At 41.4% G+C, this 21,149-nt stretch overlaps 1 protein-coding gene and 1 pseudogene across 1 annotated transcript in view; both read left to right on the forward strand.

Annotated features, from left to right (window-relative positions):
- The first annotated feature begins 1,059 nt into the window (after positions 1-1,059).
- LOC146383728 (uncharacterized) lies at positions 1,060-2,702 on the forward strand (annotated as a pseudogene).
- Positions 2,703-4,280: 1,578 nt separating this feature from the next.
- lrrc75bb (leucine rich repeat containing 75Bb) overlaps positions 4,281-21,149 on the forward strand; it is a 38,763-nt gene continuing 21,894 nt past the window's right edge. Inside the window, exons 1-3 of the mRNA XM_084935146.1 lie at positions 4,281-4,797; positions 17,880-18,008; positions 19,915-20,027. Of these exons, the coding sequence (XP_084791272.1) occupies positions 4,510-4,797; positions 17,880-18,008; positions 19,915-20,027 (530 nt within the window). The 5' untranslated portion in view covers positions 4,281-4,509. The remainder of the gene's footprint in view (positions 4,798-17,879; positions 18,009-19,914; positions 20,028-21,149) is intronic.

Raw genomic sequence — 21,149 nt, forward strand, 5'->3', positions numbered from 1 at the left:
GTCAAAGGAGCAGTTCAGGACACATTTGACTGTGTGTTGTACTTGTATCACTATGCATGTGACGAATAACGAATCTTGAATCTGTGGAGCCGCAGCTATCAAAGCACTCAAAAATCCAATTTAGGCATTTAAGGAACACAGACCTTTGACCTTTGAATTGCCAAACAAAACAATTATAGTCTTCTTCTTCACAGCAGGAAAATGGTGCCTTCATAATGCAACAAAACATAGAAGAGATGGGATATTGTTCTTTCCTTTTCACAAGAACAATGAAGCTGTAGATTTCTCCTCAGGCTCCACCCAACTGACAGCCATCCGCCAGACAGATTTTTTTTAAAGTTTGGTTTAATGGCGTCTTTAATAAAAGATGTTATTGCAGAACTGTGGGTGAGTCAGATTACTCTAAAATACAAATTGCACTCCAAGTTTTCTAGTTAGGTTCCACCAGACTGGTTGTGGAGTTTCTGTTATGGAGTTTGCATTGTTCAACCTGTGGCCTGCATGGGTTTTATTAGCATGATTAAAGTTCAAGGAGTAATTTCAATATACAGTGGAACATAATCAGAATCAATCTGAATCTAACCACGTAATCAGGGATTAATCAAGCAGTTCTTGTCAATCTAAATGTCATTATTTTTTCTGATTGTGTAAGTTAGATAACATTTTATTAGTTATTAGCCAGCCCTGTGAGGATGAAGGCTCAATATGGAGTCTTCATTCATATAGTGTGTAATTTTTATCTTGTAAAGGCAGCTATGTCTGTGTCATGGTCAGTTTTAAGTTTGTCGGAGGTTTGGGGATTTTTTTTTACATTCTTTTTTGGGGATTTTTAAATTATTGTGGAGTTTAGTTCTGCCTGAGAGTCTTACATCTGGGTCCTTTTCTGCCTTTCCTCACACAGCATTTTATGACAGTCTGGCATACAAAAGCATATAAGGAGCTCATGGCAAAGCCTGACCCCAAACCATCTATGTGGTGGTGGTGCAACACAGGTTGGTAAATCAGTTCCTGTGTTGCATGCAGGTATGTTGAACCACTGAGACACGTCAGCTAAGAAGCATGAGTGTGGCTGGGAAGGTAAAGGAATGCCTCACTCCACCACCATAAAGAGCAGTGAGCAAAGTGAGCCACAGGTGTTCTCGCAGCACGCTAATGATTCTCCTTGAATTTAAATGTTAGCCCACGTCTCATAAACCACACGGTGACCGTGGTGTCCCTCAAGCAGAACAGAGAGAATGAGGAATCCAGGAGATGAAGCTGCAGATCATTAAAGATTTTTTTCCGTACACCTGCTGCTCCTGGAGTAGGCCTCCGCCTGTGAGCGCCGACACATCCCGCAGCACAGCATCCCAAAGGCTCTGCATCAGTTTGGAGACACAAGGGCAGATGAAAGGTGAGAGCCACAGTAAACAAAGAGTTCGATTTCGTTCTAAAAGTCCACTTGCGTCTCTCTTCAAGGATCTGTATAAGATTAGTATGACTCTTCAGTACTGCTACAGTAAGTCAGAAATTATAAGCTTTCTCATTACCCACTTCAGTTTTAGAAAAAAGGTCTAGATTAATAAACTAATTTCTGTGTTGTTGTTACTCTTGTGTTTAGAGAAAGTGGCTGTTACCTGCTACCATAGGCCATAATGATGGTGTCAAGGCAGAATTAAATGCAAGATGAAGGGGGGACAACCCCTCTAAATTAGATGCTTGGCAAGGGTTATACTAGGTTTCCATACAAGGAAAGAAAACATGTCTGTAGGTTCTCAGTCATCCAGGTCATGGTAATCTAAGGAGCTGACATTCCCTGACATTGTTCCCTGACATTCAAACACAGCTGTTCAAACTACATGTCAGTGAAAAAGGATTTTTTTACCTTTAGCCTCACTCAGCCTCACAGGTGGGTTCTCCAGTTCCACTTTCACAACTGCACCTAAATACATTTTAGGTGGAGGGTTGTTAAACAACGTTAAAGGAAAGTTAAAGGAACGAGATTTAAGGGCCCACCAGCAATCTGGCAGTACTCGTCACCGGTGCATGACAGAGAGCACATCCAAAGGTCTCCACGATCCATTTTTGTAGTGACGGCCCATGAACTGTTCAAACAAGGATTTGCTGCTGGGACATGGAACTTCTTTGAGGTCCTTGTAAAGGGTGCACTGGGTGGTGTGGGAGGAGCCCTAAAGAGGAAGGCTAACGGTCTGGTCAGCAAAGGGACAGACATTCCTGATGCTGCAGAACTGTTTGCTGCGTTACAAAAGACAGAAACGGCAATCAGGTTGTTTTTTGCCAATGATGATGCAGTAGAGAAAGCAGTTCAGGAGATGCCCAAAGATGTGCCATCAATTCCATCCACTATGAGGATACATCAGGCAGTGACCATTGCCCAGGAAAAACTGACGTGCAGGGACGTCGGGTGCCTGTGCACACTAAATTCTGATCTGTGAGTGCTTTAATGCAAAGCATTTCACACTCAATCATTAACAGATAGCACCCAAAGCCACAGATATTCTGTGGCAAAGTCCTGAAGTTGTTGGCGAATGGTGTGTGGTGAAGTAGTGGTGACCTCCAACCAGGTGTCATCACAGATACACATGTTGAGGTGCATGAATAAAACTGGGGTAATCCCACCACTGAAGGCAGTCACAGCCTGCTATATGGAAATTGGAAAAGAGGTCCAAACTAGAGAGGGACTCTTAGAAAAGGTTACATAAGTTTGTTTTCACACACACTCACACACACACTGACACTTTGCTTTGTTTCTGCAATTATGTTGCTTAATAAATACGATGAACTTGATGTTTGTGTCAACTTGAACTGATAAATGTACCTTTGGATCTTTTAAAAACACAATTTTTGGTCACAAATATCAGTTATTTGACTTTCTTGACTTTTCTTGGAAAGTCAGTGGAATTCGTCCATGTTTTAAACATGTTTTTGGAGTTTTGATAACAGGACTGAAAAAAATGCAAGCATCTTTGGCTTACAAGGCTTGTTAAACTTGTTAACATGACAGCATTACACAGTTGCTGCAGATTTATCAGCTCCACGTCCATGATGTGTCTCCTGTTCCACCACATCCCAAAGGTGCTCTATTGGACTGAAATCGTGTGACTGTGGAGGACATTTGAGAGGACATTTGAGAGGACATTTGAGAAACCAATCTCAGATAATCCAAGATTTGTGATGTGGTGCATCACCCCGCTGAAAGCACCCATCAGAAGATGGGTACACTGTGGTCATAAAGAGACATGGTCAGCAGCAATACTCAGGCAGACTGTGGCATTTAAACAATGCTCAGTTGGTTCTAAGGGGCCTAAAAAAATGCCAAGAAAATATCCCCACACTGTTACACCACCAGCAGCCTAAACTGCTGGCACTAGCCCAGATAGATCCATGCTTTTTTTTTTTTTTTTTTTCAAAGTCTGATTCCTACCATTGTAATGTCACGGTGGAAATCAATGCTCATCAGACCAGGCAACATTTTTCCAATCTCCTGTTGTCCAATTTTGGTGAACCTGTGCAGATTATGACATTTATTTTACTGTTTTTAGCTGATAGAAGTGCTGCTCAGTGTGGTCTTCTGCTGTTTTAGCCCATCTGCTACAAGATCCAGTGTGCATTTAGAGATGCACTTCTGCGTACCTTTGTCATAATGAGTATTTATTTGACTTACTGTTGCTTTCCTATCAGCTCAAAGCAGTGTGACAATTTTCCTCTGACCTCTGACATCAGCAAGGCAATTTCACCCACAAAACGGCTGATCACTGGATATATTGTTTTTCAGACCATTCTCTGTAAACCCTAGAGATGAGTGAGTGGGAAAATCCCAGTATGACAGTCTGACTGACACCAACAGCCATGACACGTTCAGTCAAGTCACGTAGGTCACATTTCTGGCCCACTCTGATGCCCACTTTGAACATTAACTGGTCGTGATTGTATATTTACTTTAATAAGTTGAACATGTACCTAACAAAGTGGCCAGTGAGTGTAAATACCACTGAAGGCAGGTGACCCATACAGACGCCCCAAATCTCAATAAACAGACGCATCAAAGCATCATGTTGTGATAACAAATTTCACCAAACTGACAAAAACTCAAACTAAACATATTTTCTGGATGCTTTTATTTTTATTCACTTTATTCACACCCAGTTTCAGATTGTAGTTCAGCTTTAGCCAACTCTAATAGCTATGCAAGAAAACTCAGCTGAGTATTTTCCTGCACTCTCAAGCTGTGCAGCGAGTACCGATCTGATTGGCTGAGAAAAAACACCATCCCCGAGTAAAGCGAGGGATGCCAGAGTGCTTAGGCAGTGCATGGACAGATGCAGACTGAGAGAAGACAGCGGCGAAACCAGCCGCACATTTACGGTGGCGATGCTGTGCGGTTGGTTAGTAGCCTTCAAACTTTGAGGCACTATTTTATGCATCTCCTCACATTTCAAGTTAAGTGTGATGTTTTGGCTGCACGCTGAAAATTCTCCGCACCAACAGTGACACATCCTCCCAGGAGTGATGGGCTCTAAGTTGACCAGACAGAGAAGTCTCGATTTTGATAGCAAATTGTCAAAAAGGAGACGCCAGAGGAATGATATTCCTGGAGAGAGCGAGAGGAGTGGCGGCAGGAGCGGAGACTTCTTGTTTACCTCCCTGATGCTCAAGTCCGACAAGCTTCCAGGGATGCTGCGGAAAACCAACCACAGCCCATATGTCAGGCGGGTTGCTTGGGTCCGGGAAATCCAGAGGCTTCTCCGGGAGCAGAAGATGGAGCAAGCGGCCGAAGTGCTGAAAGTGCTGAGAAAGGCAAGAGACCGAGCTTATTTTAATCATGCATGCGCTTACTGTGGAAGCTTGGGGGAGGGGGGACTACTTTATTCCTAGTGTACCTGAAACTTTGTGACTAAAGGATGGAGGGTGGTTTTTAAGCAACTGGCCTTCTTAAATCGCTAGGAAGCTGGTTTTGCGTGAAACTGTGTGCTTAATGTTTGAACCATCCACAAGTGCATTTGTAAAATTCTGTAGTTCAGTTTTTGCATGTCTGCTAAAACCTGGTCACGTCTAACAGAACATTCACTAAAAGCAGAAGTTCAGCATAATGATCACACCCCAGCTAGTAATAGCCTTTGGCCATCAGCGTTTCTGATTTCTAAAATCCTGTGCAACTTCTCCTCAAATGAAGGCATGCTGAATAGTTCCATAAAGTCTGTTTCTTTGGTTAAATTCTGGTCCAATCAAACATTATTATACTATAAATAATGATTTTATTTTGTTGTTGTTGTTCGGCATTTCTTAACACATTGTTGCAGAGCTCTTCACAATTAAAAAAAAAACACATTAAAGATAAGTATACACAACCTATCATGCAAACACACAGGCACACACAATCTTTTGATTGTGTTTTTTCATAAACGCATAGTTCTGTGCATCCATTCGGTTTGAGTTATATCACAAAAATACTGGATGAAAGATTAGAGAAACATATGAAACCACAGAAATTAGTTCTCAGTAGTTATTTAAAACACACCCACTTATTCAGCTTACCTGATAAGCTGAGGGGGCTGTTCTAAAGTGATGTACTACAACCTCAAAAGAGTTTACAATAAAGTCAAAAAGATTTCAAATTAGAGCTTGGGTCAGTATAAAGACTCTGCTCAGATGACCGGAGCCTGGAGCCTTTGCCATACAAGGCTATAAAGGCTTTATATGAAATTAGTAACACTTTGAAATGAATTCACAAATTTCACTGGATGTCAGTGAAAGGGAAGCCAGGATAAGAAGGGTGGTGGCCATGTTTTTTGTGAACAGCTGCAATTCTGGATGAGCTGATGATGGGCTAAGCGGGACTGAGGGACGCACATAAAATGTGAGAGATGACGAAAATTAAAGTGCGTACTAAAAGCTCTAAATTATGGGTGGGTCTAAATGATCTGTGTTTGATTTATGCATTGTTTTTTGGTTGAACGAAATAGGTTTGAATGAGCTTAGAAATGTCAGATTAAAAATTCAGATGCTGGTGAAATATTAAGATTCAGATGATGAAGATGGAGATGATAAACTCAGGCTCAATATTTTTATCAGCCTTTTATATTAACACTGAAAGTGTGAGTAGGCAGACTTAAGAACCTGGGGTGACTCTGTTTACCAGTCAAGTTTATAGAGTATACAAAGCCTGTATATAATGTAAATGAATGGCATGTCTGTTCACTGTTTTCATTGTTAAGAAGGCTTAAGAAGCAGTTTATCCAAAAGTCTTGGAGGTTATAATACACCATTGTTAAAAATAGCTCTAATCAGTCCCCGATCGAAACACCTTTCTTTCCCCAGCTTCATAGCTCTGAAATAATATACAGGTCTAGGGTAAGAGAAGGCTTTCTTCTCTCATCTGTTACACATTGCTGTGTGTTGCCATCTCTGGTTTAATCCTTGCTCTAGATTTATACAAACTAGAGAAATAAGAAAAAATAAATATTTTTCAAGCTTGAAGCCTGAGCTTCCTGCTGCCTTCTGTTAGCTGTGCATTGATCAAAGGGAACAGTTCTGAAGTTCAGACAAAAGCAGTTTTGATCAAGAGGGCCTCCTGTCATGAAAAGTCCCTGCCCATCTGTAGGGTGCCGTAGAATAAATTATACAGATGTGTGCAGATTAAAGCAGGAAACAATGCTGATGGGAAGCTCTCAAAAGTCTGAATTAAAGACAGATTTATGGGTATCCTTCTGCTAAAACCAATAGCTGAGCACAAAATAGGATGAATTGTTAAGCTTCATACACTATTTGCATGAAGCAGGAGGGATGTGACTCATACATATTCCTTTAAGACTTCAAAGTGTCTATGTTTATTAAAGCAGACCTACAGTCAGTCATTTCTTTTTATTTTTTTTAAAGGATTTTAAAGATCAACATGTAGATTTGTTGGTCGTGTGCAGGGGCTGCTTTCTCCATAGCTCGGCATTTAAACTGCTCACGAAGCACGAATACTCTCTCCATCACTCAGTGAGGTGAAGCCAGAGCACTGCTACGTTTTTGGGCTGAAGCCAAGTGTCTGACTAATAATACTTCAAGACTGGAGGGGAAAAAAACTGCCAGTTGATCTCCTGTTGTTGTTCTCTAGCAGTAAAGCAGCTTTTCCTCTCAGGGACGGATGGTTTTGGAGATAATCACCTCGAAGTGATGGATGCTGGAACAAGTGTCTTTCACATCGAGGAAGTCGTTTCAAAGAGGAACCAATAACATCAGCCCCCACATGATATCTCTGTGGTAGATCTGCCTTCTGGGCCATTAAGTTAATTAGTTTGGGATCTTCTAGATATTTATTAGCAAACAAAGAATCAGCAAATACTAATATTAATTACCAATATGTAGCTATGGAGAAAACAGTAATTAAACTGCTCCACATTATTGTATGTGACCTTTTTAAAGATTAAGATTAGTTGTCAGAAGCACACTTATTTTATTAACTGGAAAAACATCCTAAATAACAGTGGGCTAAAAATGGACATAAAAAAAATACATGGAAATACGGCATATAAAGCAAAAACATAATTTGTACAATTCTAACAAGCTTGAAAGTCGATATTTGGTATGACCACCTTTAATTTTTCAACGCAGCCTAAACTCTCTTAGACAAGTTTTCTTGTCATTTGTTTAAGTTGTCTTCAGGAATAGTTCTCCAGGCTTCTTGAAGGATATTCAAAGCTCTTATTTGGATGTTGGCTGACTTTTGTTTCGCTCTCTGTCAAGATGATCCCACACTGCTTCAGTAATAATCAGACTCGGGGAGGCCAATCTATGACTGATAATGTTCTGCTGTTTGTTCTTCATTGGCAGTGTGCTTCAGATCACTGCTGATAAATGCACCGGATGCTTTCCCAGTGGTATTGCATGAAGAGTCAAAATCTGACTCTAGTTTTCTACATTCAAAATTGATCAATTTTGACAAGATCTCTGACACCAGTGGTTGAAATTCATCCCCAAAACATGACAGAGCCTCCGCTGTGTTACACAGATGGCTGTAGACACATCACTGTTGTACCTCAATGTAAACTGACGATGATTTAAACCAGAAATTTAACATTTGGATTCATCATTTCATAAAACATCTTGCCACCAATTTTTAGTCCAGTTTTTGTAATTTTCATCCCCTTCTTTAAGAATGGCTTGTTGACAGCCAGCCTTCCACTAAAACCGTTTTGATGCGGGTTCAGTGAGCAGTAGATGGATCAGCTGAAGGGTCAGATGCATCTCTCGGGTCCTGTGTCTGATCTCTACAGGATTTTTCCTATTTCTTAATTAGATGACTTTCAGATCTTTTTTAGACCTGCCACTTCTTCTTTTGCTCACCACTTGTCCAGTTTCCTTTTTTAAGACACGCTACGTCAAGTTTTTGGCTCTTTGGGAATCACCTCATTGGTCTAAAAAAGCTATTTTATGCCTGCTAACTGTGTTATCTTTGGCAATTTTTGGATATACAAGTATGAAGTGGGGACATGGTGTGTTTTGCTGCTGGTAAGAAAATTTGGCTCTTTGCTAAGTTGTCTGTTATGCGTAGACACAATACCAGTTATTCAGTTGACTTAAAAGCCTTTTAATGATTGAATAAGTCAGAGGTTGGTGGTCAGTGGCTTAACAGAAAACAAAAACTCTGAAATTGGTCAGGTGAAAGGACTGGACTGAAAATGAGTGCAAACGTAGTCAGTGTCCACTGTTAAAGTTTAAAATGCCTTGAGAAAGCTTGGAAAACTATTCCTCAAGACCACTTAAAAAATTACAACAGCCTGGCTCCTTGGAATTAAAATATAAAAGAAAATCAACTTGCCTTAAGTTTGTTAATATGGTAATAACAGTATAGCTGAATTGCAGCCAAGATGCAACCCTCTTAATGGCAGCATTCTTGCTTATGTACATGCGAGGTAATGTTTTAATAGTTTAAATAAAAGCTTCACACTGAATCACGTCGGTGGGCTGCTTTGAATGGATTTTACAGTGTGACTGGTCCTAACGCTGATGAGTTAGCAGCTAACAGAGCTCTGATTAGAAAATCAATTATTTACATGTGTAGGCTATTTATTGCCAATCATTTTCAGTCAGCCAAATTAGATAGATAAGATAGATAACTCTTTATTGTCATTACACAGTCATACCTAGTACAATAGTACAACGAAATTGGTGCCACGTCGGCACCAAGCACAACACAACAAAAGACAACACAACACAACACAGTAACTTTAAAGTGTTTTTTTAAGTGCAAGAAAGGTATGAGCAAAAAATGAATGACTTAATAAATAAAAGAATAAGTGAATGCTTATTGTACATTATTTTTATTGCACACCAAAAAAGTCAAGGGAGGTATCCATTCAGGTCAGCTGTTAGCACTGATTAGGGGTATTGCCCTGTTGTAAAAGATGTCCTTGAGTGTGTTTGTTTGTGACCTCAGCAACCTAAATCTCCTGCCAGATGGCAGCAGCTTAAACACCCGGTGTCCTGGGTGTGTGAAATCCCGTAGGATGCTGCGTGCCCTCTTGAGACAACGAGTGCTGTACGGGTCCTTCAGGGAGGGAAGAGGATGTCCAATGATTTTTTGGGCCATATTAATGACCCTCTGAAGTGCCTTTTTGTGTGCTGAAGAATTATACAGAGATGCAGTATCTCAGCACACTTTAACTTGAGCAACAGTAGAAGACGATCAGCAGCTCCCTCTTCAGGTTCATTTTTCTGAGGATTCTCACAAAATGGAGATGCTGTTGGGCCTTCTTTACAACCGTCGAGGTGTTTGAGCTCCATTAGATGTCTGTGTCTATGTGCATATCCAGGAACCTGAAACTGGACACCCTTTCTACACACTTCCCGTTGATGCTGATGGGCTGCAGCAGGGACTTCCTCCTTCTGAAGTTGACTACCAGCTCTTTTGTCTTGGTGATATTGAGGTCCAAGTTGTTGTCTACACACCAATCCGACAGCCTCTGAACCTCAGCTCTGTATGCTGTCTCGTCGCCCCCAGAGATGAGCTCCACCATCGTGTCATCTGCGATGACTTAATAACTGCGTTGACTGGGAGCTGATACAGTCATGTGTGTACAGAGTGCAGTGTAGGGGACTTAGTACACAGACTTGTGGAGAGCCGGGGTTAAGGCTGAGGACTGAGGAAAGAAGGGGACCCACTCTAACTCTCTGTACATGGTCTGACAGGAAGTCTCTGATCCAGCAGCAGGTGGTAGAAGGAAATCCGATATCGAGCAGTTTAACTATTAGTCTGTCCAGGAGTATCGTATTAAAAGCAGTCAACAAAGAGCAGCCTGGCATAACACCCCTGTTGTTCCAGGTGAGAGATGGTGTTTTGGACAATGGCGTCTTCAGTTGATCTGTTAGCTCTGTATGCGACCTGGGGCGTGTCGAGTGTGAGTGGCAGGATGGACATGATGTGGCATCGGACCAGTTTCTCGAAACACTTCATTATAACAGGTGTTAGAGCAACTGGTCGGTAGTTGTTGAGGCTGCTAATGTTGGTGCACTTTGGCAGTGGGACAATTGTGACCGACTTTAGGCATGGCGGGATGCAGGACTGGGACAGTGAAGTGTTGAAGATCAAAGTTAAGACCCCAGCCAGCTGGTCTGCACATTCTTTTAGGACACTCCCACTCACCCCGTCTGGACCGGCGGCCTTCCTGGGGTTCACTGCCCTCAGTGTGCACCTCATCTCATATACCTGCACCATGAGGCTTGGGCTGCTGCTGTTGTCCGATGTTTGAGCTGCGGCTGCCTCTTGTCCCTTCACCGTGAAGCGTGCAAAGACGTGGTTCAGTTTTATCTGCAAGCGCCTTGTTGCCCTCAGCCATCGTGGTATTTCCAGGCTTGTACTTGGTTAGGTGCTGAACTCCCTCTACATCTTGTTTATTTGACTGTGGGGGTATGATAGATCTGAGCACAGTGAGTAACATTTAACCTCCTAGTACAGGGGAGGGCAACTCCAGGCCTCGAGGGCCGGTGTCCTGCAGGTTTTAGATGTGTCCTTGATCCAACACAGCTGATTTAAATGGCTAAATGACCTCCTCAACATGTCTTGAAGTTCTCCAATGAATGAACTCATCATTTGATTCAGGTGTGTTGACCCAGGGTGATATCTAAAACCTGCAGGGCACCGGCCTTCGAGGCCTGGAGTTGCCCACCACTGTCCTAGTACCTGGCTTCCACATATGTGAACATCACATTTTGTGTCGTCTAGAAAATACTTAATTTTACTCTACAAGGGCTTGATATCCACTTAGGAGGACATTATACTGCCACTGGTTTATCAAAATTTAAAATGAATGTCGTCATATGTAGATCTCATTTTTCTCAGAAAAAATCAGGTAAAAAAAAAAAAGGTAATTCTTTGTTTTTACATTCATCAGGTCCCAATCAGCCCAAATAGCAAAGATAAATTAAAAATGCATGTCATGAAAGAGTTCAGGTCTTAGGAGGTTAATGTTTCTTCCAGAGTGCTAATGTGCAGCTATGATGCTAGAAATGCAGCACCAAGCTAATGCAGGGAAAGTCTGGCTTTGTTGAACTTGCTTCATAATACAGCGACTGAGGGAAGGACGTAGCTCAACTCTGTCTGAGAGAAACAAAGTATACCAGCAAGTGTCTTTAAAGCTTGCTTGCTAATTAGCATGTTATAAATTTTACAAATAAGTTATAACTTCCTGAAGTTTCAGGTGACTAACAGGGCGCAAGAAGTTTTTTGTTTATGTAACAGAACCACAGAAGACCTGTCCTCGTTTGCATACTTTTCAGCATCTTTATTCACGGCTGTTGAAATGTACACACCAGCTGCAGCTCTTCAGCAACAACAGTCAGAGAGCACAGACTTTAAGCCGGCGAGTCATGATTGCGGATGCCGTGCAGGTGCGTCTGCCTCCCCTGCAGCGGCACCGCAGACTACACCCCGCCACACTTTGTATCTAGAAACAGTTTGGTTTCTATACACAGGCTAATGATCAAGCTAGTTTCAGAAATACTTGACTTTTTGCAAAGCCAAGCTAGCATTGGATGCTAGCCTGAATTAAGCTAAGTGTCTACTTCAAAACCAATATGCAGTGACTCATGTTAGCGTTCCCATGTATCAATGTATCAGCGAAAAGCAACAACAAAAATATCATAAAATACAGAAATAGTCATCTTACTGTGTCCTGACACCTCTGACCAAACATACAGACTCCATCCTACCCTTACCAAAGTGTTGTTTAAGTCTTTACAGCTTTCATTTTCATATTACAGCCATGATATTTTGAATTTAGTCCAGTCAGTAGGTTAGCATAACCGGAGTTGGAACATCCTTCACCTGACAGCTCTGGCATGTTTCTTCCTACATAAAATGGTGGGACTGGATTTGTTGCACTCTGCAATATATTTAATTGGATTCTAATGAACTGCATGTGTGGGATGATGTTCTGCGGTTCGGAGCTCATCGCTCGATTCAGACTTTTTTGTGACAAAGCACACACCAGATTAGATATGCAGCTTTCACAGGGGACATTTGTCGTGGGATCTGAAGGCACACAGGCGTATGCACAGGCATCGTCTCAGTGAGAAATAGCAAAACATTTCATGCTTTTATAATTAGGAATCGGTCGGATTAATCCACGGGATCAGATCTTTTTTTTGCGTAGTTGAAATGTCTTTCGATTTAGCTGTGAATGCTCCACAAAGAAAAAAAAATCATATCTGATGCTGCAGCTGCACTATGGTTAACACGCATCATGATCATAATCTCCAAAATCCTCTATGCCTCCACTTTTAGACGCATATGGCACCTTCTGTCTCCAATTAATGAGGTTTATTGAAAGGAGAGCTGGTCTGGAGGATAGCCCAGCGTCAGGGAATCCCACAGATCTCTGCTGTAATAAATCAACACAAAAGCTGGAGGAGGAGAAAATGCTGATGGGAGTTTTCCTCTTTGCTTCCACTGTGCCCCACAGTGTTATGGCTGTCAGCACATATAGAGCATGTCTTACACAGTTTCAACCTCCAGCCTGCAGTTTGAAAAGCTTTTCAGTTCATGTAGAGTTGACAGTATTTATTTTTAAGCTCCACGGCCTCTTGTTGCATGCTTACATAAAACTGCCATCACTGTAAACTGTTAGAGGAAGATCGGCCAGTGAAACACGATTTTATATTCTTTTCGTATTTAAAAAAAAAGGTCTGTAGTCTGTTGATATATCTGAGTAGGGAAACTTTTTAATTTGTCTTGAACTAGGAAAAGACGTTGATGCTTTATGCCTTTAAAGACCAGATTTCCTTTGACTTCCTTTCCTTTTGCTGCCAGCCTTTAATCTTCGGATTATTTGGTCTCCTCCGCTTCGTTCATGTCTTCTCCGCCGTTTGTTGTTTCTTTTTTTAATATGGCTTGTTGTGTGTTTACGTGCATGTGTCGGCGTCTTCATTGAAAAGGTGGCTGACACCGTGCTGCTGGGGTTATTCAGCGCGTCTGAAAACATTACATCTCAAACACTGGCTGTTAATGACACGTCAGTACCTCAAGACACAGCTTCAATATACTCTATTTACATTGTCGCCGCAAACGAAAATAAAGCCCGGTCAAAAAATATCATCAGCCACCCCACTGGGGATGTGACCTGTTTTATGGTTTTATTAAAATCTTCTGCACATCACACAGTCTTCTAGTTATGAACTATGAAGATCAAAGAAAAGCGACGTTAGATTGAATCAAAAAGCATTATCCTCAAACGGATTAGAGGTCTTACATTTTTTCCCATTTCAACTGGTTAATGTAAGTGTCCAGCTCCAAATATCACACTGATTGCTCATTTTAGCATCCCTGCATTCAGCCCTTTAGTGGTGCACCTGTGACAGAGGATCTGTTGTCTTCACAGCATTTTTGAGGAGGGGGGGGGTTATTATACATGTGACGTCTGATGCATCAAACAGTTGAGAGGAGATGCAGTTCACAGCCTCACACCATTTCCTACAGTTTCAGGGAAACATCTCAAACCAGCAACAAAAACCATCCTCTTAGTTGTGACTGAACATGCTGCAAGTTTTATCCATGTTGCAAAAGTTCTTTTTCGGTGTCTGTAGCTTTAACTTTGTTTAATGAAATAACCCTGGCCTGAGAACCAGGCAAAATAAACTTGTGTTCTTGCAGGTTGCACAAGTATAGCTATAGTCCTCTCACATGTTAACTGAACCCTGGAGTTTACCTGTGCGTGTTTTGATTAAAAACCCACATGAAACTCTGGCAGAAATTGCTACATTACGCACAATGTTGTCGGATGTGGTGGCATTACTACTAGATCTTCATTTCTCAGATGCCTGGGGGGAGTGAAGACTCTCGCATGTACTTGTGCAGGCAGAAACAGTTAAAGTTAGCAGTCTGACAGGTTTGTCTCTGCAAACAAAAAAAAGGTTGCACTGTGGATCCCGGTGCGGTGTACTGAAAGCCTGAATGAGGACAATCGTACATTGTTATATGTATGTTTACAAAGCTGAACACATTTTTAAGGTCCATAATCGCTTGTTGTGTCCTTATGTAAATCTGCCATCACTGTAAACTGTAAGAGGATGGGCCAGAGGAACATGTTTTTCTATTCTTTTCATGCTATAAAAATGCCAGTATTCTCTTAATATGTCTGAGTAGATCAACTTCAATTAGTAAAAGATTGTGATGCTTTATGCTTGTGTGCACGTCTCTGTAGATCAAGCTTTTTTAACATTTGCAAAGCAAATACAAGGCAACAGAAGTTTCATTTTCTCCACCACTGTGTTGCTATAATATAACAATGGTGCTCCCCACCCGTAGCACCACTCCACAAAATCTGCTCACGAACAGCTTGAGCAACATGACAATGAGGCACTGATCTACCCTGCAAACTGTCTAGCTATCAGTCCAAATGAGCATCTGCAGGATGGATTGAAAAAAGCCCAATCAGCAGAGGCACTAACCAATAATGATCCGCTTGCCAGTGTCTAGATTGAAGGTTTAGCTTCAGCAACATTATGTGCCCAAAAATGAGTTTGGCTGACTACCTAAACATACTGAATGACCAGGTTTGTACATCAGGTGATATTTTCTCCCCTGATGGCAGAGTCATAGTCCAAGATTCACTGAGCTCAAAATGTGCAAGAGTGGTTCAGGGAGCATGAGTGGTCAGATTCTTCCATCATTAATACAAGATGTTGGCAAAGAAGTAATGAAACCGTGGACAGAAATACATTTTGTGACACTGGATAAGTGTTTGACTTTTTGGGGTTTTCAGGCCAGAAGGTAGATAGTCTTGAAAGAGTGACCAGACCCTAAAAAATAATGAGTCATTTCTGTTTTGTAGTCTTTCATGTGGAAGAGTATTAGATTTCCTGGTACCAAATGGTAACACTTGGCAAAGAAGCTTTGATCCAGTTGTGTAAAATACACTTTTTGGCAATTAAAAGAAGCTTCTCCAGAAGTCTGTAGTGTAAATGGTAAATGGCCTGTATTTGTATAGAGCTTTACTAATCCCTAAGGACCCCAAAGCGCTTTACACATCCAGTCATCCACCCATTCACATACTGGTGATGGCAAGCTACATTGTAGCCACAGCCACCCTGGGGCGCACTGACAGAGGCGAGGCTGCCGGACACTGGCGCCACCGGGCCCTCTGACCACCACCAGTAGGCAACGGGTGAAGTGTCTTGCCCAAGGACAGAACGACCGAGACTGTCCAAGCCAGGGCTCAAACCGGCAATCTTCCGATTACAAGGCGAACTCCCAACTCTTGAGCTACGACTGCTAGCTACTGCTAGATGCAACTCTCTAAAGGATAGGCCTAAGAGGAAAACACCAGGATCGTTTTAAATTTTCATTTTAAATATTCTACTATGTTCCTTAGATATAAATGACCACAAGCTGGAAATCAATTTACTCCCAGAAGCAATGAAAATATGTTCCCCAATCAGAAGAGAACAGAGGAGGGAGAGAGCAGTTGATCTTGTACAAAGCAACAGGGGTGATATGCAATCTGTGAAGAATCTCATACTGAGTCGCTCTGTCTATTGCATATGAGGGCAGATTTTATAATGCTCCCTGCCAGTCATCCTCTATATATTCTGTGCCTAAATCCTTTTCCCACTTATGAGCAATATTAGGCAGCTCATATTCATCAGAGGAACAGAGAAGGGAGTAGAATAGTGAAATAAAAGACTTCCCAGATTAAGGCTCTAAGACAAACCGCTCTATGATGCTATAGGTAGGTAACTGAACCCTGTAGGCAGGTAGGTAGGTTAATAGAAGGAGAGGTGAGATTAGAAGATAAAAAGTGCCTAACTTTCAAATATCCAAAGAATTGTTCCTTTGGACACATTATCTCCAAACAGGTCTCCAAGTGCACGAATCCCCCGTCCCACAATAAGGAGAAAACAGATGAGCCAGTGCCAGCAGGAAAGTCAGCATTTTGGACAATAAGGGACAGCAAGGATTTCATATTATTCCTTCCAAGGTATTTAGTAATATAGTGCCAGTCTTTAATACTGTTATATAAAATAAGATGGTGCTTTACCACTGGGCTTATATTACTGACATAACGTGACCAGACTCCATAGGAAGCTTGGTGAACTCCAAGCAATACATGATTCCAATTTAAGATTTGCATTAGCCAAGACCAAAGATGTGAGCATGGCAAGTCTGGTTGTAGAACAGTAATTTAGGCATGGAAAGGCCACCCATGTCTGTATGTAACTGTAAAGGTATAAGCCTCTGTCTAGGTTTTTTGCCATTTAGAGAAGGCCTTTTGTATATCCTGAATATTCTTCTGGGCAAGTACAGAGGAAGCATCTATAAAGTTTATAAAATATGAGGGAGGATATTCATTTTAATGAAACTAATGTGGCCTATCAGAGAAAGTGGTACGTCATGCCAAGGTCAATGTCTTTTTTTTTTATTGAGGAATAAACTGGAAGAAAAGGTCCTTTAGGTTTGGCTATGTTTTGATTCCCAAGTAAGTAAAGCCAAATACAGACCATTTGAAAGGAAAATTTGTTCATTATAGTTTAGTCCACAAATTTTAAATAGGTTTGAGGTTGGCGCTTTGCTAAGGCCATTCCAGTAGGTTAATGTTAGCCCACTTTATCCATTGCAAAACCAGTTTGGATGTGTTTGGGGTTATTGTGTCCAAGATTCAACAACCTACCTGTTGTTTTGAGGTGAAGTTGAAGAATTTAGAGGTATCACGCTTTCTTCATTATTCCATCCACTTTGTACAGTGTGACTGGCAGTACCAACCTCCAACAGCTGGTATAGTTCTTTGGTTTGAAAGCCTCAGCTTTACTCCTCTTTTATAATTGTTCCTATTCCCACTCAGTATTGGTAAATCAATTGAATCATGTCAAACAAATTTTTTGAACGCAAAGAGAAACTACAAATTGTAGTCGATCATGATCACCAACTTGAAAATATTAGGTCTTGTTTTTCTTCTTTTTATCTTCTTTTTTCTCTTGTTTTTTAAAGTCATCAAAGATGTATGCTGTATGATTATATTACAGTGGAAAAAGAACAGTTCAGAGAGCTCATTAAATGCCCACAATTACAAAGACATTTGGCAGTGATGAGTGGATGTTGACTACAACTGTATACTCTATATACCGCCCAGCACACCCTAATCAGCTACATTGGGTGGAGAAGCACAGCTATGATGGGAAACACTCATCAGCTGACCTTGTGTTAAGGAGCCGTGATGAAAGGGAATAATGAGCATAGCGGACAATACTGAAAGTCTATTTTCAGTTAACTAGCTATGAAATCTCAGTTTAATATTTAAAGTGTGGTTCAGTTGAATCAAATTCTGTTTTTGAAATTCTAATCCATGGGTTAGAAAGAGTAAATTGAATCACTCACATCCTTTTTCTTTTCTCTCCTTTAGGATTTGGGACTTCAGGGAACGTCACTCAATGACATTTTGTACAAAAATGCAGCGTTTCTAAACCTGGTGGACCCCATTTCCCATGAATTGCTGCTCAGCCTTGCCCGGGACCTGCAGTGTCCAAAAAGGGTATGAATAAAACAGTTTTATTCATAGTGAACATTCAAAGCAGCTGTTTGTTTACAGACTTGACACCAGTAAAAAGGACAAGCAGTACATTTCACACAGAGGCTACACACACGCCTTCATTAGCCACGCTTAGATGCTTGTGTCATATTCATTGTCATGCTATTGCAATAACAATGAACCATCGGTTTGCTTTGTGCAGACACAAATGCAGAAGACAGGAAAAATGGAAAATATTGTAAGTGCTGACTCATTTGCATGAGAGGTTAGGGATGAATAGTAGGGCCAAACAGAACCAGGGTATGACTCTTCATTGTTACTCTGCACTCGGTTAGCCCAGTTGCAAGTGGGAAGCAGCTGTGCACCAGTACCTGCAGGTGTATTAAATTACCTGCTCTGGTTGGGTTATACTGGAAAGCACAGTCAGGTGCCAGGCAGCTAGAGGTCAACAGGGCTGTTGACCTCTAGCTGCCTGGCTTTAGGGGGCTCATTACCCTGGCACTAACAGTGAGGGAAGTTTGAGGGCTTTGATAAATAGCCAGAAAAATCAAACTGGGGAAGGTAATGCTTTCCTCTTGGAACTGGGAAATCTAGGAAAGAGCAAAGAGAGATTTTCCAACACATAATTTGAATTCTGCCCAAAAATCAAAGCCACATTTTTTTTTCTTTGTCCAAACTGGCGGTCGGCTCGTTTACTTGCAGCACAGCATACAAATCAGACACGTTGAAATTCAAAGTACATTTCAATCTAAGGTAAGAGGCTGAAGACATTACAGAATCTACTCAGAGTGGCTGTAAAACATGAACCCAGAAGCTATTACGGATACAGTTATGAAAGAATGGCTGCCACAGGGGGGAAAAAAGTCCTTGTGGTGTAGTTATTACTTACTGAGTTCAGATGATAATCACCTGGAAGAAACTCTAATCTTATCTTTGTTTACTTCAGCGAGGAAAGCCCTGGAGGTAGGGAAGAAAAGTGAGAAGCTGGCAGCAATGTTCTCCTGACTGGCTGGCGACCCGTGGCAGGATACTGTGTTAAACGTGACAAGGTTGTATAGAGGCAATGTGGTGAATATAGGGCCCTGCAGGTGCTTCTGTGGCCAGTATTTTCCACCTTAGATTTATTTAGGCTGAGCATTCAAGGGCATACTGTGGGTTAAAACATACATCATATGCCAGTGTCTTGTTTTAATGCAGACCCGTTATTAATGCTTAGCAGTGCGTATAGAGTTACAGTACTGCACTCTGTCAATAACTCTGGAGCACGCATTTTTCTAAGAACACTTTTGCTCTGTAAATCAGCATGCACTGCTTAACATCGTGCTCATTCATCCAAGTGGCTGAAAGAGAAGCACTGAATGTTTTGAAGCGTGTGACATGTTTGTTTGTCACCCAAGAAAAGAAGAGGCAGCGGGAACGGTTAATCGCCTTAAGGTAAATTGGCCCTGTCTTTTTTCCTCTCTCGCCGCATTGCCTCTTTCTTGTTGTCGTGTTGTACCATTAATTAGATTTAGCCTGCCCAGCGCAACCCGTTCCAGTGTTTGACGGAGGAGGGAGAGCGAAGAAAAAGAATGTAAAGAGGTGCCGGAGAATCAGGAAGGAACAGGAACGCAAAAGAGAAGCTGAATTACTGAGTCATGTGGAAACTGTTTCAAGCAAGACAAAGAAATGCTTTGTAAACATGTAAAATTTGGTAGTTTCACAAGTATTTTTTTTTTCAGCAGTAATAAAGGAAGAAAATATTTGCTAATTACTGACTTTTAGGATATCTAACATCTGGAAAAGCTGTCCAGTATCACATTGTTTGCTTAGTTCCCTGTTTCAGGTGTGCTCATGCATGAGCAACAGTTTGTTTATAGATTTGTGGCTTGCTTTTCTGTCCCTCATTTGCCCCTTTTGTGTGTTGCAGGAGACTGACTCGTTCAAGTCTACTAACAAGATATGTCGCCAGCTGATTTACCACCTGACCCCTCACTCCAAGTGGACAAGACAGAGCGTGCCCAGGAGAAAGTCCCAGGCCTGGTGAGTGTGTTCTCTTGGCTACCGCCCGAAACTGTCCCATCACACAGTAAATATATCCTCACCGTGTGTCTCAGTGTGATTCACAACCCTCCGGAGCATCTGTGGAATAAAGGAAGTGTGGAACAATCTCTGTGTCTAGGAATATGTTCCTTGACTTCTTGCTAAGCCCTGCTCCTCTTAGCTCATGCAGCTAATCTATCTCCAACTTACCATGAGAACAGTGCAGATTTAAGATCCAATCAGATCCCCTGGCAACCACCAGTCACTAGGGGAAAATGTAAAGTCCTCAACCAGCTTGCAAGTGTTTTGCAAGTGGAGGTTGCAAGGATTTTGGGTTGCTTGGGGTTCACTGACCAAGCTCTAGATTTTCCAACATAAGGAGCCCAGACAGGAGAAGAGAAAAATCAGCGTCTCATTTGTAGAGATAAGCTGCTGAATTTGATGGCTGGAATGATTGTGTGCAACAGATTTTATAACAATTTGCGCACTAATAAAGCTACACAGCTAAGATAACTGCTCCAGTTAGCAGAAAAGGGTTTCTTTGGCTCAATTTTAAATTGTTCTTGCTGTTTTGTCTTAAAATAAGTCTTAAATATGCTACTAATTAGACAAAGTAAGGTTCTTTCTCAGTGCAGAGTGAATTTAACAATATGGGCTTTAAACTATTCAAGATCTGTATCATCAGAGCTGATCGGATCATTATCATTTATCATGTCATTTCAACAACAATCTGTAGAGCTCATCCTCTGACTGTGAATACATTTGACCTGCCCTGTCTGGATTTGTTTTCCATTTGGTTATTAGGTTATGATGTGAAAGCTGGCAGTTGGAGTGGGATTTATGTTTCCTGCATGCTGCTCTTCTTAAAAACATTATTTCCTTGCTTACATTAGCCAGTCAGGGTTGCATTAGTAATACAACCAAAGGTACCACGACCACAAGGCGTAGCTTGCACTTCTAACCCACAACCAATCACAGGGGAACACTAAATGACAGGTTTCATTTTTTCTTTTAAAAAAAATTGTTTTCCTGATGTTTTTTCTTCTACCTTCTTTAAATAACATTAGAGCTGATATGCCATTACAAATCCTTGTGTGTAGCCAGTAATGATGTTTTTGTATC

This window comes from Perissodus microlepis, chromosome 7 (assembly GCF_051167445.1).
Source record: "Perissodus microlepis isolate ML-2025 ecotype Zambia chromosome 7, ASM5116744v1, whole genome shotgun sequence".
Lineage (NCBI taxonomy): Eukaryota > Metazoa > Chordata > Actinopteri > Cichliformes > Cichlidae > Perissodus > Perissodus microlepis.